The sequence below is a fragment of the Perognathus longimembris genome, chromosome 9 (genome assembly GCF_023159225.1).
Source record: "Perognathus longimembris pacificus isolate PPM17 chromosome 9, ASM2315922v1, whole genome shotgun sequence".
In the NCBI taxonomy this organism is placed as follows: Eukaryota; Metazoa; Chordata; class Mammalia; order Rodentia; family Heteromyidae; genus Perognathus; species Perognathus longimembris.
The window spans coordinates 17,326,556-17,353,634 of NC_063169.1; the positions used below are offsets into that span (position 1 = coordinate 17,326,556).

At 40.1% G+C, this 27,079-nt stretch overlaps 1 protein-coding gene and 1 non-coding gene across 7 annotated transcripts in view; both read left to right on the forward strand.

Moving 5' to 3' along the window:
• Positions 1-27,079, forward strand: part of Sim1 (SIM bHLH transcription factor 1) — a 79,929-nt gene that overhangs the window by 16,621 nt on the left and 36,229 nt on the right. For all 6 annotated transcript variants that reach the window (XM_048353770.1, XM_048353769.1, XM_048353771.1 and 3 more), the window contains one exon: positions 821-968. In XM_048353770.1, coding sequence (XP_048209727.1) covers positions 821-968 — 148 coding nt within the window. The remainder of the gene's footprint in view (positions 1-820; positions 969-27,079) is intronic.
• LOC125357839 lies at positions 18,403-18,509 on the forward strand. Its single transcript, XR_007212231.1, has one exon. It is a non-coding gene; the product is annotated as a U6 spliceosomal RNA (small nuclear RNA).

A 27,079-nucleotide genomic window follows, 5' to 3' on the forward strand; every position in this document is an offset into this window, starting at 1 on the left:
CCCCATCTGGCCCCTCTGCCTTTCCCCAGCTGCTAACACTGCGGGGTGGAGAGGGAACATTTCTGGGCAAAGTGTCCCCCAAAGTTATTTTTATTATGCCTTTTCACCTGGATGCCTCTTGAAAAAATATGCACCGCTAGTTTAGCCCCCACAGGCCGATCTACTCACCTGGGCTTTTGATGTAGCTTTATTTCGAGCTTAATTTCCCTGGAGTGGGAACTTAGATGTCTGTGTTTACCTGAGCAAACTCCTTCCAAGGTTAGAAAAGCCATTCTGAGAGGCCAGGCGTTCTTAGCTCACGCCTGTAATTCTATTATTCATAGGAGCTGAGATCTGAGGATCACTGCTCTAAGCCAGGCTGGTCAGAAAGGTCCAAGAGACTTTAATCTCCAATTAGTCAGCAAAAGGCCAGAAGTGGAAGTGTGGCTCAAGTGGTGGAGCACCAGCCTTGAGCAAAAATGAAGCCATCAGGAAACCACTCCTCCCCCAATATACACATGGGGTGCTGAAGGAAAAAAAGAAAATTCAGTTTAGGGGAACTTCTCAAGTTATATAGCGTTTTCTAGGCAGTAGAAACAGAGGCCCAGTGGGGAACTGCATTAGCATACCTATTAGCCCCCTGCCCGCCCCGGACTCCCTGCCATTGAACAGAACAATCAATTCCATTGGGAATTTGCCAGTAGTCTCGGCTCCTGCAGGGCGCCGTTATGATAGGGTCCGCAGGGGGTCGGAGCTCCCGCCCGCAGGCGTGGGGGAGCAGCCGGGGTGGTGGTGGGGGGGCTGGTAGCCTCCCCACCCCGCGCTTCCGTCTCTCCACCAGTGCTGGTGAAGGGCCAGGTGACCACCAAGTACTACCGGTTCCTGGCGAAGCACGGCGGCTGGGTGTGGGTGCAGAGCTACGCGACCATCGTTCACAACAGCCGCTCGTCCAGGCCGCACTGCATCGTCAGCGTCAACTACGTCCTCACGTGAGTGCAAAGCCGGGGACCCCGGTCCCCGCCCCCCCCACCCCACGAGCCTTCTCTCCGGAGGGCTTCAGCCACGCCAGCCAGGCTGTTGGACTCCCCCCTACCCCCGCCCTCCTTATTTTCCTGGGGAAGAGTTAGGAGTTTCTCCATCCCAGTCGGTTATTTGCTTTGTTTTCTCTCTTAACCTGTAAAGCGAACTCTGCATTACATAAAGCAGCGAGAGAGAGAGAGAGAGAGAGAGAGAGAGAGAGAGAGAGAGAGAGAGAGAGAGAGAGAGAGAGAGAGAGAGAGAGAGAAGAGAGAGAGAGAGAGAGAGAGAGAGAGAGAGAGAGAGAGAGAGAGAGAGAGAGAGAGAGAGAGAGAGAGAGAGAATCCGATATAGGGACCCCACTTATGGCCAACAAACAGGACATCTGTTTCACTTTTTCAGATCTGGGGTTTGAAGCTCTTAATTTTAACCAGAGTCTCCAATCAAAGTTAAGAGTTCTGAGAGAGTGTTTCTTTCCTTGAACCACAAAGTGGGGGGGGGGGGGCTAAGTGATCGTGAGGGTCTTACTTCAAACCTCCAGAATGTTAAGGGTCCCCCCGAGGTAGCCGCGCTGGCTTATGGATGGATGGGTGCCACGGCCGCGGAAATGGCTGGAAGGATTCCCGGGGGTCAGAGCCCAGCCCTGGGGTCATCCGAGGGGGGCGACAGGCCGGGCTGCGGTGGCAGGGGTACAATTCCTTCTTCTGGTAGCGGGTGGGACTCGCAGCCACATCACGTGTCCTCCCTAGCGCCGGTGGAGGAAAGCACGCTCGGATTGGTCAGGGCTGAAGCCCCCCCAAGAATTCTTGGGGGCCCAGTTGCTGTTTGGGTTTTGTTTTAAGAGGTTGACTTTCTTGTGATTTGGGAGGGGACTTAATGATTTATTTTCGAAGGGTTGACACACGAGATCGAAGAAACGCTATTTTGATTTTAAGAAAGTTGGTTGGGGGGGTGGATGGTGTTTAGAATCGATTATCCTCTCGTCGTCGATGAGAACTCGGTCCATTCCACATTGTTGTAAACTGCCACATTAACAATGTAGCAGCTGGAAATGGGTTTAGCAAATAAGACTAATCTACGCACCGGTTAATAAGAAAATACAATTCAGTAGACCTTGGAAGTGAGTTTGGTAGAGGCGAGAATTCAGTATTCAAAAAATATCTGGTTATTATGAAGAATCTATTGCTTTTCTCTCATTCTAGTAAACGATGTTTACGTATTACTATTGGATTTGAGAAATAGAAGGAAGGCTATGTATTATAATACAGAGTGGAAACCTATCTCTATTTTGGGAGATCACCGAATGAAACCATTGGTCTTATGAATGTAGTTTTCCATGTTATTAAAGTAAACATAAGAAGATGGCAAGGCATAACTTGTAAAATAAGTCACTCTGTAAAGCAGAAGTATTAGAGGGTGAAAAATTATGTCTGCTTAGCATGGAAAGAAATCAGACATTCTTTAAGAAGGTGCTTTGTATGTCTGAGACATCACAAGCATTATACATGCACTGTGTTCTCTGGTGGGTGCCTGTGGCTAGAAATCATTCTTTATCAAACAGCAGGGTTTAGAGTCACATAGACCCCTACATATGATCTGAATGCAAGTTGGACCTCCCAATGGGTAAACTTAATTTATGTTTGAAGTCATTTTGAAATATTCTGTTTTGTTTTCCAGTGGGTAAGTGTTCTTTTTCCTTCTATTGACTCTACCATGCTTTACACACTTCTTCAGAGCTGTAGAAGAAGCCCATCAACTTTACATCAGATTTTTAAAAAGTGGAAGGAGGATACATATTTTATAGGAGGAAAAAAATAGCATGGCACATATTTTCTGAACTTTTTGTACATCTAGCTGAAAATAGAAATAAACAGACAGAAGCATATATGGAGAAAAGCTGAAGTTGATTACCCTTTTATGAGTCTCAGCTCCAATCCTTGTATAAAAAAATTCTTAGAACCATTTTTATGGCTGCAAATGTGGAAACTGCTTTAGATGAAACACCATCAAGTGGCTCTGTGTGTGTCAACAGGATTTTCATAATGAACAGGTTGCAGTTTGTTTGATGTGTGCACCACACATCTGGCTGGGAGTTACTAATTTACATTGTCTTAGCAAATTAAACTAGATGGCTATTGATTCTCTAGGGTAGTGGTGAACTAGCACAGACATTTGTCTTTAGGGCTACTTTTCTATGATGTCAGAGAAGTGAATTCTTTCCAAATGCCCCACCTCAAACAATGCGTTTAAAAAATAAGTCCTGAAATAATTTTGCATGCCATATGGTTTTCAAACTTAAACATTTTTATGGTACATACTTTGAAGGGAATTTAATGTCATGAAAGGAGAGGATATTTTAAAAAGAAGCATTGATCACATGAAAGTATGACTTTTTTCATTAAGTGCTCATTATTCTAATCTCCCAAAGGTAAAATTTATTGTTCAAGCTATTGTCTAACAACATCACCAATGAATAGAATCGTTCAGTAATCTTGTTTCAATAAGCACCTGTAAATAGTGCATAGGGGAATGAGGATGCTTTTAGAGGCAAGTGGTGAATGTCTTGATATGTTTTGCTGGTTTCTGTGCGAGCCCCTCCCATATAGTCTGTGAATCTGTTAAAGAGGGTGAGAAAATACTATGATTCAAACTCCAGTTTTCTCTTAGTTTTTCTTGTCTCTGACTTTCGATGGAACTTCTAAAGCTTTTCCTTCTCTCCCTTCCCCCCACAACGAAAACCCAATCCAGAACAGTTTGTGATTTTTCTACCATATACACATACTGTAGGAGCTTTATCTTCCATGTTAAAAACATCTTATATATGGTGAGTGCCCTCAGGCTTTGAAGCAAATGCTACATATGGCAGGCTTGATCTTGGTTTTAAGAGGATAGATGAATGGAGACTGTGACTAGTATTAGTGGATGTGGGGAAGGTGTAGAGAATAGGGGATGTATACCATCTTTTAAGCCTTGGGTGGTTTCCTTGCATTCATAGATACTTGACTTTGGTAGTAATTATTCATAGTCTGTTCAGATGGGAAACATTAGTAGCAGTGTGAAGAAAATTGAGGTTGTGGAGCACCTAATAAGCTATGCAAAGTAGTTGCAAGGGAAGTGGAAAGTATCAGTTCATTTTATGATTTCAGGCTTCCCCTTTTAAAAAATAAGAAATATTTCTCTTTGTTCAAGGATAAACCTTGAAAAATGAAATGTAAAGCTTCTGTTTTGAAACATCTTAAAACTTCAAAGTTTTTAAACACAGAAGCTGAGAAAAAACCACACAACAAAGATCCTTATACCTGTCATCAACACAGTTAACATGTGCCATGTTTGTTCTGTAGCCATATGTTTGCTTGTCCATTTTTATGTGTATTTCCTCCTATTAACTAATTTCAAAGTAAGATAAAGACTTCATGGTACTTCATTTATATACAATGTTCCTCTATTTGGCCACCATGTCATTTATGATGGCACATTTGTCTTGTTGACAATTACTAGGAGTCAAAGCTTGCAAAGATATGGTAAGAGCTAGTTACTGATGCCATTAAAAACAATCTTATATGATCATGTACACATGTACACATGATCATATAAGATGAGGATAAGCCAAAAGAACTCCAAGAGAAGGAAACAGGAGGATTCTATTGCTGTCATTATGTTTAATGTTCTAGGTAAATTTCCTTTGGCGTACCCTACGTGGTTACTGTATATGATTTTGGTACACTGGATATTGTATATATGCTTACCTGATCTAAGGAAGGGAAAGAAAAACAAGGGTGTAAGATATCACAAGAAATGTACTCACTGCCTTATTATGTAACTCTACCCCTTTTGCACAACACCTTGTCAACAAAATTTAATTAATAAAATTTTAAAAAAGCAATCTGCTAAGGTCTATCAAGTACTCATTGATGTAAGATGTCAAGTAGGCTGATTGATAGACAATATTTTGTGTGGGGACCTCTACAGGATGTAGTTCTTTATGTTAGCATATCTCAAAGTAGGTTCTCCACTGATCAAGATGCATTGTGCTCACAAATGGACATGTTGAACTGAAACCTCTTTGTACAACTACTTAAGGACAATACACAATAGATTTCTATGAGAATTATAAGCAATTCTGCAATTCTGTTATTGTGTCTGGGAAGTAAGAGATTAGATTTAGTGATTTGACAGATTTGGCATTTTGATTCCTTCTTTTTGTTTGTTAGTAAAGATGGCTGCTTTTTGTATTTCAGTGTGTGTGTGTGTGTGTGTGTGTGTGTGTGTGTGTGTGTGTGTGTGTGTGTGTGTGTCTGTGTGCTGGTACCGAGGCATGAACTCAGGGCCTCATGCTCTTGCCTGGCTTTTTCACTCAAAGCTGGCTCTCTACCACTTGAGCCACATGTCCATTTGTTTCTTGTTTCTTAAATTGAGGAAGGAACAATGCTTTCATGGAACATCTCACATTATGTTGCACAGTGATTTCCAGAGAATATAAAAGGAAGTTGCTGTCTGTGTTAAAAGATTTCAATTTCTGAGCAAATACAGACAATTCATGGTGCAACACTTGTGATCTAGTAAACATCCCCTTTGAGTCTATAGAAATGTCAGGGCAAAGCTGAAACAACACAGACTTCCTTCATCTCAGAAATAGAAGGTGTCCACATTATAATTATTGTTGTAATGATTACCTTTTGTTCTTGTTTGCATACTGTTGTGTGTTCTCACAACTATTGTGTGAAATCACTGTAGTTTTACAATTGAAAAGGATTTTAAAATGTCAACATATTGTCTGAGTATTTATACTTTACATATTCTTAGCACAGCAAACATTAAAATATGTCTATATTGGTTTGTTTTTCCAAATATGCTAATGGTACTAAATGAATATAGATGTTTATGATTGGTTGCCAGTGGCATATGAGTGTAATGTCAGCTATGAGGAAGGCATAGGTAGTTGAATCATGGTCAGAGGCTGGTTCTCCCAGAATTGTGAGACCTTACCTGAAAAACGTGTAAGTTAGCCAGGTGCCAGTTGCTTGCACCTGTAATCCTACCTAATTAGTGTGTTTAGATTTGAGGATGAAGATTTGAAACCAGCCCAGGCAGGAAAGCCCATGAGACTCTTATTTCCAATTAGACACCAAAAAGCCAGAAGTGGTGTTGCTCAAGTGGTATAGCACCAGCCTTGAATGAAGAAGCTAAGGGACAACCTGCTGGCCCTGAGTTCAAGTCCTAACACCAGCACCACACAAAACAAACAAACAAACAAAACAACACCACCAAAAATGAAAATAAAAAGTGTTAGAGGAATAGCTAATGGGGTAGAGCTCTGCATGGCAGGTACAATGGCTCTGAATTCAAACTCAGTAGCACAGGGCAATAAAACCCCTCAGTTACTACTAGATGCAATGCTGCAATAAAATGTATTTCTGCAACTCAATTTAACATTTTAAAAACCTTAAACCAAATATCAGGAGATGGGTAAGCCAATTTACACTTTTTCTCAAATATGATGTGAATTACCTCTTGTGACATTGGGGTATTGTCTAGCGTGTGTGTGTGTGTGTGTGTGTGTGTGTGTGTGTGTGTGTGTGTGTGTGTGTGTTTTGACTCTTTTGTGCCTTAGAAGAAGAATGGAGGGCATCTTTGGTAGCAGAGGCGTTCTCCTCGTTAGCTGGGATGGAGAATGTCCCAGCATTCTCTGGTTTTGCTGTGCCCTCCTCTGGTCTTTTCAGTACTGCTGCTGTCTGGCTGCTGCTCCTCCCCAGGCCACTCTGGCCTCTGCTTCTCCCTTCATTACTGCTTTGGCTTGCAGGGCACCACTCACAGAACCTTTCCCTGAGTTCCCCAGTGATGACCACTGAGGGCTAAGTGATCAGCCTGACTACCCCTCCTGGGGCTTTCTTTCACCCTGCCTATTGGGAGGAAAGGGTTCTGATCTTTGAGTCATGTCATGGAAAAGCATGAATCATTGCCTTATTTAAAAAGGCAGGGACTCACATGTGGTATTGTGAAGAGATGGAGAAATTCAAATAAGGCTTTACTTGAGCTCCAGGAAAATGTGGTTTACTCTCTCCTGACTGTCTATTCAATCGGGGAATGCTGTTATGTTTGGTACTAGGTGTGTGTGTGTGTGTGTGTGTGTGTGTGTGTGTGTGTGTGTGTGTGTGTGTGTAGGGTACATATCTTTATAATTTAGTAAATGGCTGCTACTGCTTTCCCTTTAGTGCTTCTCTCAGTGTTCTCTGTTGGCTTCTGATATTTAGCTGGATGAACAGGTGGTGCTAAAAATTTTGCTGGGTTAAAGTCTGGATGTTTGTGCTTAAGCAATCATGCAAAAAGGATTGATTAGAATATAACTGAAATCTGATGTACTCGAGTACTTGTCAATAGAGAAATTAAACATTCTGCCTTGCCTAGGGGAACAATCCCCCACCTCATCTCCCTTTCCCCAAGCAAGGCATTCCAAGGAGCTGGCAAGAGAGGAGAGGGTGGGGCAGAGCTGGGAGGGATGAAGGCACCTGTGTCTGTAGGGCACTGACAGCGTGTGGGGGTCCAGCTGATCCTGAGTCATAGCATCTGTGACCTTTACTCCAGGAAGTGATCTTGCAGTGAGATTGTGATGTTTGTTTTCATAAAGACCCAACGAATGAATCATTGTAAGCAACTTGTGAAGGCTAATTGTGAGTATTGGTATTAAATCGATCTGAATCAGAATCAAGATGGTCAGGTAGTACTTGTGACACTTTTGCACAGACCACTGTATCCATTTGACCCATCTGTGAGATGCAGACATTTACACTCAAGATTTATGAAAGACTATATGGGAAAACACACACACACGCGCGCACACACACACACACACACACACACGGGGGGGCAGACACAGAGAACTAGCATAGAATCTAGCAGAAAGTGGATGCTCAGAAGGTCTTGCCTGTTACTATTAGCATTCATTGATTGTGATGCCAACTAAAATATTTTGGGGAAAAAAGAAGTTTTTAACTTGAATTTCTAAATCCTCATACTCACAAACTTTGGTAGTTATTTTCTTCTTCCTCCACATACAGAAGATTTCTGGCAGGTTGGTTAGGCTCTGCTGCTTTTTGCTGTGGTCATCATGTACTCTCCAGGGCTCCGAGCTTTCTGCATAGAGGGACATAATCCAGAGTTTCCCCAATGCTTTCTATGGGCTAAGGATGGTTTAAAGTTCTTTACACATGGTGCTTTCCTAGGGAAGAACAAGTTTCTAAGAAGCAAAGCTTTCAGCACATTTCTAATATAGTTGGAGCCACTATCTTGTTAACCTTATCAAGGTTACTAACTATAATTAAATGTCTAAAGCATGAAACCCTGGCCTTTTTGATGGTGTTCAGTGGAGCTTTGTAACTCATCATTATGCGTGGATGGGCATGGTTGTATAGGAAGCAGAAATCTTGGTGCCTCTTGAGCAGATTATGGTCCACTGGCAAAACAGAAGAGCTCCACTTCAATATGAACAAAGTCAGGTCAGCCAGAATAGGAATGGTGAAAAATGCTTATACTATTTGATAAGGGTATAGAACTTAAAGGAGCTAAAAGTGAGGATGCAGCTCTCAGGAATGGAATGGGATTTTAAAGGTTGGAAACAAGTTGGATCTTTTGACATGGACATAAAACATGTGTCGATGTGCCTCATTGTTCTTTCGCCAGTATTTATTGTAACACAATCTATGTCATTTTCAAATGAAAGCAATCATGTGCTCACTGGTCTCATTGAAGCAAGACTTTCATATTCTCTCTCTGTGTGTGTGTGTGTGTGTGTGTGTGTGTGTGTGTGTGTGTGTGTGTCTTGGGCCTTGAACTCAGGGCTTAGGAGTTGTCTTGGAGGTTTTTTGTTCATAGATGGCACTCTACTACTTGAGCCACAGCTCTACTTTGTGTGTGTGTGTGTGTCTGTGTGTGTCTGTGTGTGTCTGTGTGTGTGTGATTGAATGGATTATGGAAATAAGTGTTATATCATTGTTGTAATTATTTTCAACATGGCATGTGAAACTGTACCTTTTTTTGTTTCTCTCATATTCCCCCCATCATTGTATCTCATTTGAGTACCCTGGATAGTGTGTATGTACATGTATTAGAACTAGGGAAGGGAAAGGGAATATTAAAACCGAGAGACAAAGGATAAAAAGACAAATGATTCCAAAAGCAATACTTACAAAACCATTTGGTGTAAACCAACTGTACAACTCATGGGTGGGCAGAGAGGGAAAGCGGGGGGAGCCTGGGGGGGGGAACTAGGGAGGAGGTAAGAAGTTGAACAAGAAATGTACTCACTGCCTTACATATGAATCTGTAACCGCTCTGTTCTTCTCTTTGACAATAAAGGGGGAAAAGATTCTCACAGACCTGCCTGGGCTGGTTTCTAAAAAAAATTATTTGTTTATTTGTTTGCTTGTTGCTATTGTAGAGTTGAGATACAGAGGGGATACAGTTACATGAATCAGGTAATGAGTATAATTCTTTTTGCACCATGTTTCCCCTTCCCTCACTCTCCCCCAGCTTTTTCCTCCCATTCCCACCCACAAAATGTACAGTTCATTTTCCAGTGTCTAGTGAATACCATTGTATTTGTTCACCTTTGTTTTACCTTTTCTATGCCCTTCCCAACCCTCCCAAAGACAAACAAACTAACAAACAAGACAACAGGAAAAGAAAACAAAAACAACAACAAAGGCAACAAAAATGTCTCTTGTTTCCTTTTCTTGGAGTTCATTTCATAAACTATTATTTTATATGATCATATATACATAGCTACTTAGCCTTTGTCAACCACTTCTATGTATATCCTCCTTTTACCTCAGTATGTGAATGTCTAGCATCCTATATAATTTATCATGTCTCAGTATGTGTGTATACACATACATATATATACATATTTTAATCATTCTGTATGTTTACTTGTAGCTTTATAGGCACATTCTAGTTACCTCAAATGAGGGAAACCATGCAGCTAGTGTTTCTTTGGCTTTGGCTTACTTTGCTTAACATAATTTTTTCCAAGTCTTTCCATTTCCTTATGAACGGTACAATATCATTCTTCCTGATGGATGAGTAGAATCCATGTTGTATATATACCACATGTTCTTGATCCATTCATCCATGAGGGCTGTCTGGATTGATTCCATATCTTGGCTATGATAAACAATGCTTCAATGCCTGAGGTGGTTTTGAACCATGATTCTCAGAACTCAGCCTCCTGAGTAGCTAGGATTGTAAGTGTGAATTGCTTTGCTAGAACTTAGCATGTTTCATCAGGACTGGAAACTTTCTCCAAGGCTTTTGTTTTTCCTAAGCTAATAGTGACATTTTTTTCAACATGTTTACTCAACTTTAATAAGTATTCTGTAAGTACCCATCCACAGATAAACACAGATTTCAAAGTGTTTAGGGATATCCACATTCGAAATTGAATGTAAATCCAGAAATGAATATATACTACTACCATATTTGTGACAGTTTTACTTTAAAGTTTATTTTTAGGAAGAAAATCTGAGGTGTATACTAGAAGGGCAAATGACACAGCCACAAACTCCCAATATGACTTCTTGCAGATTTACAGAGCCAAAGGGTCTTGTTTGACAGCATAATTCTGCTGCTGGTAGAATATGTAGTCTAACCTCTGGATTTCTTAGTTGGATGCTTTAATCTCTGGAAAATATAGGTTGCATACAGGTATCTGGAAAATGTGTTATGAAAAAAGGCATCACTATATATTGTTATGCAACAAAACGTTTTGCTTGAGTCTACTGATGTCTACTGCTGCTTTTCACTAGCACTGTGACTGTGGAGGCATTGCTTAATTCATCTATCTATCTATCTATCCATCCAGTCCTATTCCTGAGGGCCTGGGTGTTGTCCCTGAACTGTTTTGCTCAAAGCTAGTGCTTTATCGTTTGGGTTACAGCTCTATTTCTGGGTTTTTGGTGGCTAATTGGAGATAAGAGTCCCAAGGATTTTTCTGCCTAAGCTTGTTTCAAAGCATGATTCTCAGATCTCAGCTTCCTGAGTAGCTAGAATTATAGGTGTAAGCCACTGGCACCTGGCTAATTCCTGTATGTTTAAAAATCCATAATATGGAGGTAATATAGCTGGTTCTACCTCACAGAATCATTCTGAACATTAAATGAGACTATGACGTTAGTGATACTGTGCCCACACCAAGTGACAATGAATAAATACAAAACATTGGGAGGGGGAGAAAATTTTAGTGAAATAAAATATGTTTTTTTCTTTTAGCAAGCCTGGATGTGCAGGTCTTTGAGCTGAAGGAAGAAAAGTCTGATCCTTAGGAATACAGGATTATAACCGAGAATAACAAACCAGAAGCCATTCTGATATGTCTCAAAGGGATTGTTAGCTCTCTTTCCAGTTTCCTAGGACTAATAGATCTTTAAGTATTCATAAAAGATTAATTCCATGTTTATCATGTAGCAGGTGCTGTGCCAAGTTTGAGAGAGAGGAAATGAGTGTCCGCATGGTCAGGAAAAAGAAGTTTGCAAACACGTAAGCACAAGCAAATGTAGCTCAATTTCCCTAATAGGCTGGTGGCTAATTCAGCTTTACTGAGGGAAAATACTTCCATTCACAGTAGAAACAGAGAGGCCAGGGTGCCTGGGCCCTGGATGGGTCACCTCTGAGAAATGAGCTCTGACTAGCTTTGGAAGAAAGTGGAGGCAATGGTAGGAGGGGAGGGGGCAGTGTAAGGAAGTAGCTAACTGGTAGAGGTTAAGGAGGTTGCTAATTGGACATAAGCTAAGGAGCTCAACTTGAGCTTTCCCAGCGACATTGCCCAGGGTAGCCCCTAGGTTTCTCACTGAACCCAAGCTGATTATTGTCCTGTTGTTATTATGTTGAGCTGCTCTTCTACTCACATTGTACTTTCAATATTTGTAGGTTGGATGTCTGATAGGAATTTGAATCTCAGTGAATTTTGATATTGAATAATCTTTCTGGATCTTAAATAGTCCATGTATATTCATTATGTTTTTTTGAAAATGCTGCTTACAATTTTAGGTTGTTTTGTATCATTGAAAATGTCTCCTTATAAGGGTTAATTTGCAGGCATTGCTGCTCTGGGATAAGTTGGAATATGAGCATCAGATTTGAGGTGAAGGAGAGGTGGCCACTTTGCTGTTCATTCCCATGCTTAATGGACTCATGTTTGAGGCGCAGCTATTTGATGTGAGAGACTAAGGTTGGTCAAGTGACTTAGCCAACACCCCACAGCTACAGTGGATCTACAGGCAGACTAAATCCTGCAGTCCTGACTCCAGAGTCTACCTGGTGTCTTTCTTCTTTGACTTGCATTTTTCCAAATGATGCCCTCATATTGGAGAATACTATGGAAAATTGCTATTTCTGTATGTTAAAGCAGTCTGATGTTGGCAATTTCATTTGATTCCAGCTGGTATTTATGAAGTAATTTATGACATATAGCAGGTATTTGGCATAGGACTATGGAAAGGATATCTCTTGTTTAATAAGGGGTCTGTACAATGTGCGTTAGTTTCTTCATTGCTCTGGTGTGCTTGGAGCACAGATACCTTCCGATATCTTCACATGCCAGGTCCAATCCTATGTTATCAGTGTATCAACAACAATACCATTCCTACAAAAAGCAAGCGATTAGTGTTCCCTATAGAACATTATTTTATTTAGATCATCTAATATTTTACTAGGATTCAAGTGTGAAGTGCTGTGCGGTCTTTACAGGACAGCTATTTTTCCTTTGATTGATTGCTAAATGGACAGAGCCTGGAAAAGGATCTTTTCTTTTTCCCAGGGATTTCTTGTTCAAACAGAATTTGTTGTATCCACATCAGTAAAGCCATGCTAATATGGGCTGCTGGCCAGATCTTGGAAATAGCCTCATTATATTGAGCTGGTTGTCATCATGGTACCCATTAAGGTGGGATTCTCTCTGTGTTTGTACTTTTAAATCCAAGTCCCTTGTCACCTTTTTACATCTCACCAAGAATAGCTGCCTTCTTTGGTAATGCAGCCTTAGAATCTGCTGGCTCTCATCTATCTCATGCTACTGAAAGCCATTACAGAAGTAGAATCCTTGGTTTTGAGCATGCCTAGGGGTTTGCGGCTTGCTGCTGCTCTTCAGTCATTCATTTTCTTCTCTGAGACTGTGATGATTGTAATATATCCTGGTGACTGAAGGGAGAAAGCCAAGAGAGTCTCATCTTTCAAAAACTCCCTGTTAATTGAATAGCTGTCCAAATATATCTCAGGTAAAGAGCTGCCCTTTTATTTTCACATCTAAGGAAATTCAACAGAGTTCTTCATTTTAAATTTTACACACATCTCCATTAAACATTTTTACAAGCCACTAATAAATTAATAGTGTTGGAAGTCATAGCACTTTAGGTTCAGCGTGAAAATCTTACTACAGTCCTGGCAAAGTGCAGCATTTGTTATGCTGGATTTGGTAATGGACCCCTGCAGGGTTACAGCTCACAGTGCGGTAAGAATGGGGCCTCCAAAAGGGAAAGCAGAGTGGGTGTCAATTTCATTCTCCTCATTAGAGCACTTAAAGATACAGCAAAGTGCAGGGTAGCATTTTATTGGGAAGGCTAATTGAAAACCAAGGGAAACTATTTAGAGACGTTACACGGTATCTTCCAGTATAATCTCTTTTCTGTTTATGTGTCTTTTCAGTTGGCTCAATAGGACTTTCATTATAAACAAATGTCTATCATTAGAATCAGCTTTTTTTTTTTTTTTTCCCCTGTTGCTGTAATTAAGGGGATGGTTAGAAATGTTTTGGGGTGTGGCCTGACAGTGGCAAGCTGGGGATGCTTTGTTCATTCACTCCGCAGGTTGCTCCCCAGCGTCTCCTGCTGGCAGGCTCTGGGGGAGAGCTACAGTGTAAAGGTGGAAGAGCACATCCTGCCCTCAGGGCATGTCAACTTTAGTGGGAAGAAACAGAAATTACAAACAAATAACACCCTATAATGTCAGAAAGTGATAGGAAAAATTAACTAAGACAGAGAGATACCGGACGCGTCATCAAAAGGCTCTCTGAGGCTCTTGAAGGATGATTAAGAGATACTTTCTGACAAACGGATGCAAATGCAAGGTTGGGAAATGGAAGCCAGCCTCACATGTTGAGGGGCAAAAGTCTCCATCAGTCTCAGTGGCTGCTGCTAAGGGAAGGGAAGATTCAAAGGAGAAATGCTAGAAGAGATACACTCAGACATTGTTGGGTTTTGAAAGCCTTGGGAAGTCATTGGAGAGTTCTGAGCAAAGGAATGGCATGATTTATCTAAAAAAAAAATATTATTGAGCCAGGCACTGGTGGCTCACACTTGTAATCCTAGGTGCTCAGGATGGGAGTACTGTCACCTGAACCCAGCCCTGGCAAGAAATTTCATCAGACTATCTCCAATCAACTAAAAATCTGGAAGAAAAGTTGTGGCTCAAGTGATACAGTGCTAGTGTTGAGAAAAAAAAATCTAAAAGACAGCACTCAGATCCTGATTTCAAGACCCCAAACTGGCACACAAACACATGCACCAATGTTATTTGAAACAGTAGAATAAACTAATTACACAAAAGGGTTCATTGTGATCATTAGATACATGCATATAACAAACTTTGATCAAATTCACATTTTGAAATTATGCTTTTTTTTCAATTTGATTCCTTTTTAATCCTCCTTTCTCCTTGTCATATTGAAACATTTTTAACTGGGTTTCATTGTGCTATTTTCATACATACAAATAATATACTTTGATGATAATCATTGCCATAGTCTTTTCCTTTCCTTCTCTTCCCATCTGCTGATTCTCTGCCAAATAGTGCCCCTCTCACAACCATATTATATTAGTATTATTAGTATTAGTGGTAGTATTGGTAGTTGTATTATAGGTCTAGATCTTGCACGAGTCAAAACCCAATGTTGGTCTTTCTGAGTTTGTCTTATCTCACTCAACATCATGACCCCCAATTCCATCCAATTTCCTCCAAATGATGCAATTTAATGCATAGTATGAAAAGACTTCTGGCTGCCATGAAGAATAGGCTTTGGGAAGAGGAGATGATAAAGGCAGGGAGAATAGTGGGGTAATAATTGTAATCACCTAGGTGAGAGAAAATGAGGGCTTGAAAGAGAGAGGTAGTATGAAGGGATCACATTCATGCAGAACTGGTGGCATTTGCAGAAGCACTGGATATGGAATGTGAGAAAGTGAGGAGTCAGGAACAACACCTGAACAACTGGTGCGTGGTGGAAAAAGCAATTTGGTAAGCAATTTCAGCCATCAGGGTTGTGGGGATGTGTCTACTCTGAAATGCAATTTGATGTCATCTGTCAGAGTGGAAATGTCACATAGAGAGCTGGACTTAGGTGTCTGTGGGAAAGAATGGCCTAAAGATTAGGGGGCTATCCACTTGGTGCTAGTGACATACATCTCTAATCCCAGCTACTTAGAAGGCTGAGATCTAAGGATCATAGTTTGATCCAGCCTGGGCAAGTCCATGGGATTCTTATTTCCAATTAATCACCAAAAAGCCAGAAGTGGTTGTGCAGCTCATATGGTAGAGTGCTAGCTAAGGGAGAGTGTCCAGACCCTGAGTTCAAACCCTAGTACCATCACACACACACACATACCCCCCACAGAGAGAGAGAGAGAGAGAGAGAGAGAGAGAGAGAGAGAGAGAGAGAGAGAGACTGAGGGTCATCTCTGTATGGAAGTTGAAGCTGGTAGAGTGAATGAGATCATCAGAAACTGCATATCAACAAAGAAGAGAAGGAACAGGAATTTGAGAGGAAGCAAACTGATGATGAGGAGCTGAAGGTGAGTTTCAATGAAGGCTTTAGAGAGCTTAGGCTTCGAGGTTGGATTTCGTCTTTGGAATGCTCTTTCCATGTTCAGTGTTTCTAATTTCTCTGTGGTCACCTCAGACCCCATTCCTTTAGTTTTTCTCATCTGGATAATAATTACTTGAATTCTCTAGATAGTTGTTGTCTGTCCCCAAAGCCTTGGCCTTGACGGGCAGCATCAGCATCACCTTATACCTCAATAAAAAGGCAAATGACTGGGGCTGGGGATGTGGCCTAGTGGCAAGAGTGCTTGCCTCGTATACTTGAAGCCCTGGGTTCAATTCCCCAGCACCACAGCACCACATATATAGAAAATGGCCAGAAGTGGCGCTGTGGCTAAAGTGGCAGAGTGCTAGCCTTGAGCATAAGAAGCCAGGGACAGTGCTCAGGGCCAGAGTCCAAGCCCTAGGACTGGCAAAAAAAACCAAACCAAAACAAAAAGGCAAATGACTGGGCCAGACACTGGTGGATCCTCCTGCCTGTAATCCTAACTATTCAGGGGGCTGAGATCTGAGGATCACAGTTCAAAGCAATGACAGGAAAGTCTATGACTCTTTTCTCCGATCACTCACAAAAAAAAAAAAAAAAAAAAAAAGCTGAAAGTGGAGCTGGCATTCAAGAGGCAGAGGCACCACCAGCCTTGCGCAAAAGAAGCTCAGGGACAGTGCCCAGGTCCTGAGTTTAAGCCCCAAGATTAGAAATTATTTTGCTTAAAAACTTATCTATCAGTTGATTTTAAAGGATGCCTACAGCACATAATAGCAACAATGAAGGTAGAACATTTGCAGAATTGTGATAATTTTTATTCATAAAAACATCTCAAATTTATTTTAGCCATTTAAATAATAGAGTTTAATGTATATTTAGTCAGGCATTACTGGAGTGAAGGCTTAAAGAGATTAGAAATAAATGAATCCAATTAAAGAACATGTCTCTGAGATTTGATATGTCATAGGTATGAATGAGCTATTTGCACAGCAACTGTAAAGAAACCATTAATGATTAACTATCTAGAAGAGGTTTAATCAGGAATGAATGTTATTGGACATATTTGAAAATATTTAAGTTAAACAAATGGTTTGTGTATTGGAAAGTATTGAATCACACCATCATTTTTGAGATATCTTTCCTTGGGGAGTGCAAAGTCTGAAGTTCTGTGCCTGTATGATCTACAGAAATGGCAGCAGCTTTGTATCAGTCAGATAAGGATTGAGTCTTGAATGGTGTCCTGAGGTTTGGCTTTGTGAGGTCTCTCTACAAAATGGAGGAGGGGGGGACTTGAGGTCATTGTCATCTTGGTGACTGGGTCAGTTTCTACCAACACCATAGGAAGATTGTTTGATTTTGATTGTTGCTATTTCTTTTCTGTTCTGAAATTTGTCTGGAGACAAAACAAATGTGCTCCTTTTACCCATTTTTAGTGTTTAGGAATCTGCTTCACTGAGGATCTGAGGAGCCGGATGCGAGGGTGTTCCTGTGAGAACAAAACAGCCACAGCTAACGTGTGAGGTGACAGGATATGCCACTGCATCTCTGAAGAACTGGGGGAGTTCTGAATGGACCACACATTGGAAAGGCATCAGATTAATAAACGGCCATGTTGTGCCTAGTGTGTGAGATGGGCAGACAGATGGATGGGAAGGAATTGCAGAATATGGAAAAGAGAGGCCAGAAGGGCACATGCATGTTGACTCACTGTTGAAATGTTTTTAAAAAGCAACCAAAGTGGACTAAGATGAATATTACCTTTTCTTTGTTTATATTTGAGTATTTGCTAGAACAAACCCATATCAGGGGATTTCTTTTGTGGCAGAGGAGAATGGCGTTTTGTTTTGGTGTTTTGTTTTCCAGTTCTAGGGCTTCAACTGAGAGCCTGAACATTGTCCTTGAGCTTTTTGCTCAAAGTTTGCACACTATCACTTGAGCTACAGCTTCGCTTCTGACTTTATAGTGGTTAATTGGAGATAAGAGTCTCACAGATTTTCCTTGCCCAGTTGGCTTTGAACCACGATCCTTAGATCTCAGCTTCCTGAGGAGAATTACAGACATGAGCCACCAACACCCATATATATATGTGTCTCTGTCTCTGTCTCTCCTAGACCAGGGCTTTTAACTCAGGGCCTAGTGTTCTCACTGGATTTGCTTGATCAGGGCTGGTGCTCTACCACTTACTTAAGCCAACCCTCCAGTTCAGTCTTTTGCTGGTTAATTTCAAGGTATTGACTTAAAGATTTTTCTGTTCCAGCTAGCTGAAAACTTGAATTCTCTAGACCAAACCTTTCTTACTTCCCAAGAAAAGAAGGAACAGAAAAGTAATAAATCAATAGAGTTTAGATCTCAAATTGAACAGACTCACAAATATATTTAAAATATTAATAGCAAACTATACAATGATTTTTTTCTGATGATAAAAATAAAGTTTCTAGTCAGGTGTGGTGGAATGCACATGTGCAGTCTTGGAACTTAGAAGGAAACAGGGAGATTGAGAGGTTCTGGCCAGCCTGGTATACAGAGCAAGACCCTATATCTAAAAGAAAAAAAATTCTGTGCTTGCTTGGACAGCACATATACTAAAATTAGAACCATGCAGAAGAGATTAGCATGGCCCCTGCACATGCATGACATGCAAATTTGTGAAGCATTAAAAACTTCCTTAGAACAACAACGAAATAGCTCTTAAATTAGGATTTACTTTATTTGAGCAATGCTAAATTTGTCATTTTCAGCTTAGGCAAATCTAAATTGTTTTAAGAAACCTTTTCTGTTTGAACTGTTCTTATAATGTAAGTTCTACTCTCCAAAAAAGTAAATATGAAGTTACATGGTTCATAGGAAAGCCTTTCCAGATAATTCTATAAGGCCAGAATGGTAGAAAGTAGATTAGAAAGTGGAACAGGCTGGTACTGGGAAAGCTTGTGGGCATCTGGACATGTAACATTATAAATAGTGTAAATAGTGTTCCCCAGAAGTTGAACCTGTGAGGGAGGGAATTTAGCAGTGATTTATCTTTTGTATTTACCCAGAAAGTAAAAAGAAAGGAGGTTGAGGAACCATTTCAATATGAGGTGAAAACACTTGAAATTGGCCTCAATTTGTGTGTTTTCTTTCTTTCTTTCTTTCTTTTTTTGTTTGTTTTTGCCAGTCCTGGGGCTTGAACTCAGGGCCTGGGCACTGTTCCTGAGTTTCTTTTGCTCATGGCTAGCACTCTACCACTTGAGCCACAGCACCACTTCAGATCTGCTTATGTGGTACTGAGGAATTGAACCCAGGGCTTCATGTATGTTTGGCAAGCACTCTACCATTAAGCCACATTCCAAGACCCAATTAGTGTGTTTTCTAATAAAGATATTTTGTAATAAAAATTACAGATGCCTACTAAAGGAAAACCTAATATACTGAAGTGAAGAAGGGAAGGAAACAGACTTTAATTTTATACTCCATAACATCTGCACTTAGCATTTTAGTTCATGGCTTCTTGCTGTACACATCTATTACATGATAATTTAAAAAGAGCAAAAATTCACTCAATTATTGTATTTTCCATAAAATTGGAGTCAAAATATTCAATGATTGCATACCTTTTTATCAAGCAGATTTGCTACAATTTTGCAATTTGTTTATTTACTTATTTCATTATTTCTAATGGCAAGAAATTATACTGCTAAACAACTTGGTATAAATGCTGATACTTAGCTTTGATTATTTTCTGTTTCATAGGAATTTCCTTATAGTTCTAGAAGTGAAATGATTGGATAAACATGAAGATTCATACTTTTGATCAATATCACTGTTTACTTTTCAGAGTACTATACTTCTCCCTCTCTTTTCTCTCTTTTCTTTCTGCAAGTCAGGTTTTATTTTCACCATATTAGGAAAACTATATAGATAAGAGTATCTTACAATTTATAGTTTTAAAGAAAATAAATATACCTGCATTTAGTTTCTTGATTGTATAGCCATACTTTTGTATATTGGCCTAAAAAAGAATTCCTGTTTATAATAAAAAAAGAAATCCAAACAAGAATATGGTATAGGGGCTGGGAATATGGCCTAGTGGCAAGAGTGCTTGCCTCATATACATGAGGCCCTGGGTTCGATTCCTCAGCACCACATATATAAAAAAGGCCAGAAGTGGCGCTGTGACTCAAGAGGTAGAGTGCTAGCCTTGAGCAAAAAGATGCCAGGGACAGTGCTCAGGCCCTGAGTCCAAGCCCCAGGACTGGCAAAAAAAAAAAAAAAGAATATGGTATATAGATGAGTACAAAGTGGGATACATAGAAAGCAAATGGAATAATTAAGTCCCCCAAAACCAAGGGGCAAAGTGTAACTCAGTCGGGTAATTTAGGGAGGGCGGCCTCTGTGTATAACACCACACTGTACAACCTGAGGAAGCAGAGCACAGCAAACCATGCAGATTTGAACATCACTGAATCCCAGCCCACTCCACGGGCACACAACCCAAAAGGTAAAGGCACGCCCATTTCTTTCCAGTGCTCTCACTATTCTTTGTCATATAAAGAAATCTTTACTGGTAGGATGCAGTAGCACTTTAATCCTACTTATTTGGAAATCAGTGTTAGGATGATTAAGTTCTGAGGCTAGCCCCAGGCAAATTTAGGAAGACTTTATCTGAAAAATAACTTTGAACAAGGCTTGGGATGTGGCTCATGAAAATGTACTTAGACATTCAGGACATGAGGTCCTGAACATAAACTCAGTATTGTCAAAAAGGGATGAAAAACCCAAGTCCCAATCCCCCCCAAACAAAAATCCTACACCCTGTTAATTTAAAAGTGAAAATATTGTTTCTCAATTGCTTTAATTCATATAGGTTATTACTTGTGAGGCTAAGACTCTTAAAAACATTTCTCAGCAACCTCTCTATGTTTATACCCTTTTATTTTGCCAATGTGGAAATACTGTATTCACTACTGATTTGTAGAATTTATTTCTCTGTGGATTCAAAGCACTATTTCTCCTCCTTCCTCCAATAAAATCACAATAGTTCCAAGTACATGGGTGAGGATGAAATTAATTACAGTATTGTAGTTTATATAGTATCAAGTATGCAGTGACTGAATTATAATCTGATAAAAATAACTTCATTTGATGAGTATGCATAAGATTGAAATGGGAAAATATTGCTTATTTGGTTTAGGGTCTCAACAAATTTCAGAATGATCATTACTAATTATAATCTGGGAATTACAGAAACATCTCTCACGTAAACTCAACTTAGAAGATATTTCTTCCTAACTTAAATAGAGCTGGGATTCACTTATATAGAAATTAGGGATCAAGATACAAGGCCAGTTGGATAAAAGTTCACAAGACTTGCTAGGAGCTAGTGGCTCGCGCCTGTTATCTTAGCTTTGAGGATTGTGATTCAAAGCCAGCCCAGGCAGGAAACGCTGTGAGAATCTTCCCTCCAATAAATGGCTCAGAAGAAGCTGGAAGTGATGCTGTGTCTCAAGTGGTAGAGAGACAGCACCCAGCCTCTGTGTTCAGATACCAGGACCAGAAAAAAAGTTCACAAAACCTCATCTCAACCAATGGCTGAGCACAGTGGTAGATGTCTATTACCTTAGCTACAGGGAATACACAGTGCTTGGGTATAGTGGTTCATGCCTATTATCCTAGCAACAAAAGGAAGCACAAATAAGACAGTCACAATTCAGGTGGGCCCAGGCATGTAGTGAAAATAACCAGTGCAAAAAGGGACTCTTGGAATTACTCAAGGGGTAAAGTACCTGCTTAGCAAACACCAGGCCCTGAGTTCAGATCCTAGTATTGCCAAAGCAAAAGTTATATGGAAAACTTAATTTTCAGTCATTTGGATTGAGTGTTTATTGCAATGAACATTATTTTTATTTTTTAAAAATTTATTTGTTTATTAATTGAACACAAATTTTTTGACAAGGTGTTGTGCAAAAAGGGTACAGTTACATAGTAGGGCAGTGTGTACATTTCTTGTGATATCTTACGTCCTGTTTTTCTATCTCTTCTCTAGGTCAGGTAGACATATATACAATATACAATGTATCAAGAACATATACAGTAGCCACATGGCCACGCCCAAGAAAGTTCACCTAGGGCTTTAAATGTAATGTCGATATTAGACCATATGTCGACAGTAGTCTTATATGAACGTACATACCTAGCTTTTGAGCTATTGTATTCCCCTGAGAGGTCAATTTTTGACCTTTATATGTTGAGTAATTGTTTGGTTTTAGTTACATACTGTTGGGTCGCTGCCCCAATCCTGTGGGGAATACTATTTGACAAGCAGTTTTTGGTTTCACAGACTTGGTCTCTAACTGTCTCTCCGTCTCCCTTTGTTAACAGTCATATATCAGGGAGATCATGCCCCTTTGTTTTCTGTGTTCTAGGCTTGCAATGAACATTATTTTATTAATCACCTACAAGGGAACTCTTCTGTGTGTGATATTGTCTTAGACAATAAAATAAAGCTATCATATAAGAAGGATTTTGAGAAGTGGTTGTGAAGATACCACATGGTAGATTTGCTAATGTGAATAGTAGAAGCAGTGAACGGATGAATCTGAAAAGCTAGGAGAAATCACTGTGGCCATGCAGAGGGAAGGAAACAAATGCAAGTGATAGGAAGTCATGATTCAATTTCTGTTATGAAGATGAATGATTATACCATCTTATTAGCATATGCATATATTTGTATATATATTTGCCTTATGTTCTGGTTATTGTTTGCCTATTGATTATACTCATCTCTTTCCCTCTTGATATAAAAATGGGATAGTAAACCAGATGGTTTCTAGGCAGAGACATTCTTTATGCAAAATCAAAGACTATGGGAAAACAACTCTTAGAAATGAACACAAATCCACTTATTAGAATGAGATTGTTCTGTTTTGGAGGGAAGATTAGCCTAATTTTCCAGCAGATTGCTTTGGTGTGTGAGCTCCACACAGTATGGAGTTCTCCTTCTCAACCCTCTTGGCCGGAGCGGCTCCATGGGAGCCTGAAATTGAAGCATAAAACAGATCTCTCTGCTGCTGAGGTTTACCGGGTGACCAGGCAATCACTCTGCCAGAATATAAAGAAGGTCATACACTTGATATAACAGTGATTCTAGAAACCAATTAAAAAGTTCAGTGTAAGGCCCAGTCATTCCCATTTAATCTGATCATGGTTTAATACAATCCTCTGCTTATTTCAATCAGTGCCCTTGGAGCCAAATCAGTTTTGTGTTTTGGTTTCCATGTTTTGCCTGCATAATTTGACCACCTTTGGCTCAGTTGGGGAATCTGGCAGCAACTTTTAAGAATTGTCTCATAGCATTCTGTCAACCAAGAAGCTCTCAACATGATCACAGATCCCAACAAAAGCAAAAATGCATCTATCTAAAATGAAAGTGAGAGAAAGTGTGTGTGTGTGTGTGTGTGTGTGTGTGTGTGTGTGTGTGTGTGTGTGTGTCTGTTTGTCCTGGGGCTTAAACTCAGGGCCTGAGTGCTGTCCCTGAGCTCTTTTGGCTAAGGCTAGGGCTTTATCACTCAGCCACAGTACCACCTGAGGTTTTCTGATGGTTAATTGACCATAAGAGTCTCCCAAACTTTCTTCCCTGGCTGGCTTTGAGTCTTGATTCTCAGATCTCAGCCTTCTGAGTAGCGAGGATTACAGGAGTGAACCACCAGCACCCTAAAGTGTGGTTTTGAGAAGAAAAATGGATACAAAGAATCTCCACTCAACTTGAACTGATAAAATATCATTGCTTCATTGTATATTCATTTCAACTCATCTAAAGGTAGTAAATATGTTTGTATGGATGTCAGCATTGATCCTATTTGAGGGTGGAATACAGAGATGATATTAATGCATTTCTCTGAAGCTAGGGATAGCCTCTGGTTGTGATCCTTTCAGTTAGCTTTGGTTGGCCTGCGCTTTTCCTGTAACAAGGTGGCTTTGACCTCATGAGTGGTTGTGGCATGATGCACAATGGTTTCATTTTTTACTATTGGAATTTGAGTTATTCCAAATATGTACATGAATATACATAAAATTTAAAGTAGATTCTGATGGTTTATTCTGCAAATTGAGTGATTTCTGAATGTCCATAATGGAATAAGAGGATTACTTTGGCCTATGCAAATATAGGTGAGACTAGCAAGCTCCCCAGTCTTAGAAACTGCAAATTACTCATGTTATATTGCTTTCACCACTCTGGTACCTAAAGATGTCCATAGTTTTTGTACACATTCTTAACAGGAGAGAAGGCCAAATGTGAATTATTCTCACTACTTTGAAGAGGATGCTAAATGGTCTGTGCCATAGTTGCCCTTTCAATGTGCCAATTGTGTCTGGAAAACAGCCTGCCATGGACCTTAATAAGATCAACTGTGGAGCTCCAAACTGAGGCTACTCGGCACTTGTCAAGGAAGTGCTGTGTCCTTTGTTTATTAAAAATAAGTTAAGCTATGGTTTTCACAGTAATCTTGTTAAATAATTTAATCTTTTCTGACTTATTAGAGGATTTTTCCTTCCTTCCTTCCTTCCTTCCTTCCTTCCTTCCTTCCTTCCTTCCCTCCTTCCCTCCCTCCCTCCCTCCCTCCCTCCCTCCCTCCCTCCCTCCCTCCCTCCCTCCCTCCCTCCCTCCCTCCCTCCCTCCTTCCTCCTCTTCCTTTTTTTCCCCCACATAGGTAGGGCCTATTTTTCTCTCTTTCTTTCTCTCTAAAGTTCAAATTCTGTCAACTGATTTTTATTCTCTCCCACTTCATGGGGAGACATAAATGAAATAAATGGTTTCATTAAGCCTATGGGAAACGTTGAGGGCATGCGTGATGGCAGAATGTCAGGATGAGGAGTAGGACAAGGCTCTGCTGTGTGCCTGAGTTTGGAGAAGGGAGATGGACATGCACTTGCTAAATGCAATTTTCATCGGCATCTAGACCAGCAAGCTGTACAAATGAAATGCTCCATTTCATACAATATAAAAAGTAAAACAAATGCTTTGTTCTTCATGAGTCTGTCATTTGCAGCTTCTCTTGACAGCACATCAACCACACTTGAAATGTTCTAAGTGGGCATATATAAAATGCTTTTCATTTTAACCTATCTTTGGAGCTGTTGGGGTTTTGAACAGTGAAACAGGAAGACTGAATTCCCCAGAGTGATTGCCTTTCTCTAAAGCTCCCCACTTGCAAACAATGAAGAACTTTTCTTGATAAACATTTTGACCATGCTACAGTAGATTTTATAGATTGAAGAATAATATAAAAATTAAACTAAATTTGGAGTGAAAGGGAAAGTAATATAGCATAAGGAGGTGTCTATGTTGTGCTAAAAAGTTGTTACAGCTGGGTGCCAATGGCTCACGCCTGTAATCCTAGCTACTCAGGCTGAGATCTGAGGATTGTGGTTCAAAGCCAGCCCAGGCAGGAAAGTCCATGAGACTCTTATCTCCAATAAACCACCAGAAAACTGGAAGTGGCACAGTGGCTCAAGTGGTAGAGCGTCAGATTGAACTGGAGAGCTCAGGGACAGCACCTAGGCCCAGAGTTTAAGCCCCGTGACTGCCAAAAAAATTGTTACAGTTTGGAAGTTAAGATATAATATGGCTATCTAGAATTCACTGTGATCTAGGTACCATGCCTTGGATTTTTCACACAATATTTACCTAAATCTTATCATGTCCCCATGACTGTAATTACACAGTGGGAACCAAAGCCTCAATGGGCTGTTAGACAATCAGGTAGAGTTTGCTGTAAACTTGCATCTAACTGACCTTAGAGTCTTAGGCAAAATTTTGATGGAGTGAGTGTGTGTGTGTTTGTGTGTGTGTGTGTGTGTGTGTGTGTGTGTGTGTGTGTGTGTGTATTTATACTGTTTCTGGGGCCTGGTCACCTTCCCTGAACTTTTTTATGCTCAAGGCTAGTGAGCTACCACTCTACCACTTTGAGCCTCAGCTCCTCTTGCTATTTTTATGTTATTTGAGGAGCACCAAATTGCTACTATTTTAATCAATCCATCAACTCTTCTTACATTCAACAACATTTTCATGTATGTATGTAGAATTTAAAGTCTGATATTGGCTTTAAAATGTTATTTATACTTATGTAATTTGTAGTTTTATTGTTGTTGGAAAATATGCAAAACTTTAGAAAGACAATCCTCTTCTTTCCACAAAACAATTGCAAATATTTCTGGAGTACACTGTGATAGTTTAACACATGCAATGATGTCTACTGATCAAATAACAGTAATTGGGATTTAAAAAAATCTTATCACTACCTCCTCCTACCCTCCTTTTGGTACTACTGGGGTTTGAATTGAAGGTCTTATGCCTACTGCACAAGTGTTCTACCATTTGAGCTACCTGCATAGCTGGGATTATAGGTTCATGCTCCTCTGCCAGGTTTGTTGATTGAGTTGAGGTATCATTAACTCTGCCCCCTCTTCCCCAGATTACTTTGAATTTCAGTCCTCCCATTTCTACTCCCCAAATAGCTAGGGTGACAAGTATAAGCCACAGTGTCATGATTTCCTTATCATTTATTTGAAGCCCTTGAAATCCTTTCTTCTGTTCCTTCATAAAGTAGCAGAAATTAAAGAGACTGTGTATCCTCAAATGTATGTTTCTGTGCCTTTGTGGAAAATTATTTTATAAATGCTTCTCAGTTTTCATTGTAGAAGTTTTTTGGTTAAAGTTCCTTGGTTAAAACTTATCTTACTTATCTTATTTTTTTTTATATCAGTTGAGGAGGGGATCACTTTCCCTAGATTTCTCTTCTTACCAACTTCATTATTTTGTGTAGAAATGCTACTAATTTTTGTATGCTGATTTTGTATCCTGAAACTTTCCTGAATTTATTTATCAGTTATTTCAATGTTTTGGTGGTGTCTTCAGGTTTTTCTCTATATGGGATCAGGTGCTCTGAAATAGGAATAATTGCTCTTTTCCCCTTATTATTATTGTATCTTTTTCTTTCCCTTATTGCTTTTTTTTTTTTTTTTGCCAGTGCTGGGGCTTGGACTCAGGGCCTGAGCACTGTCCCTGGCTTCTTTTTGCTCAAGGCTAACACTCTGCCACTTGAGTCACAGCGCCACTTCTGGCCATTTTATGTATATGTGGTGCTGAGGAATCGAACCCAGGGCCCCATGTATACGAGGCAAGCACTCTTGCCTCTAGGCCATATTCCCAGCCCCTGGCCTTTTCTTTATTATTATTATTATTTATTATTATTATTT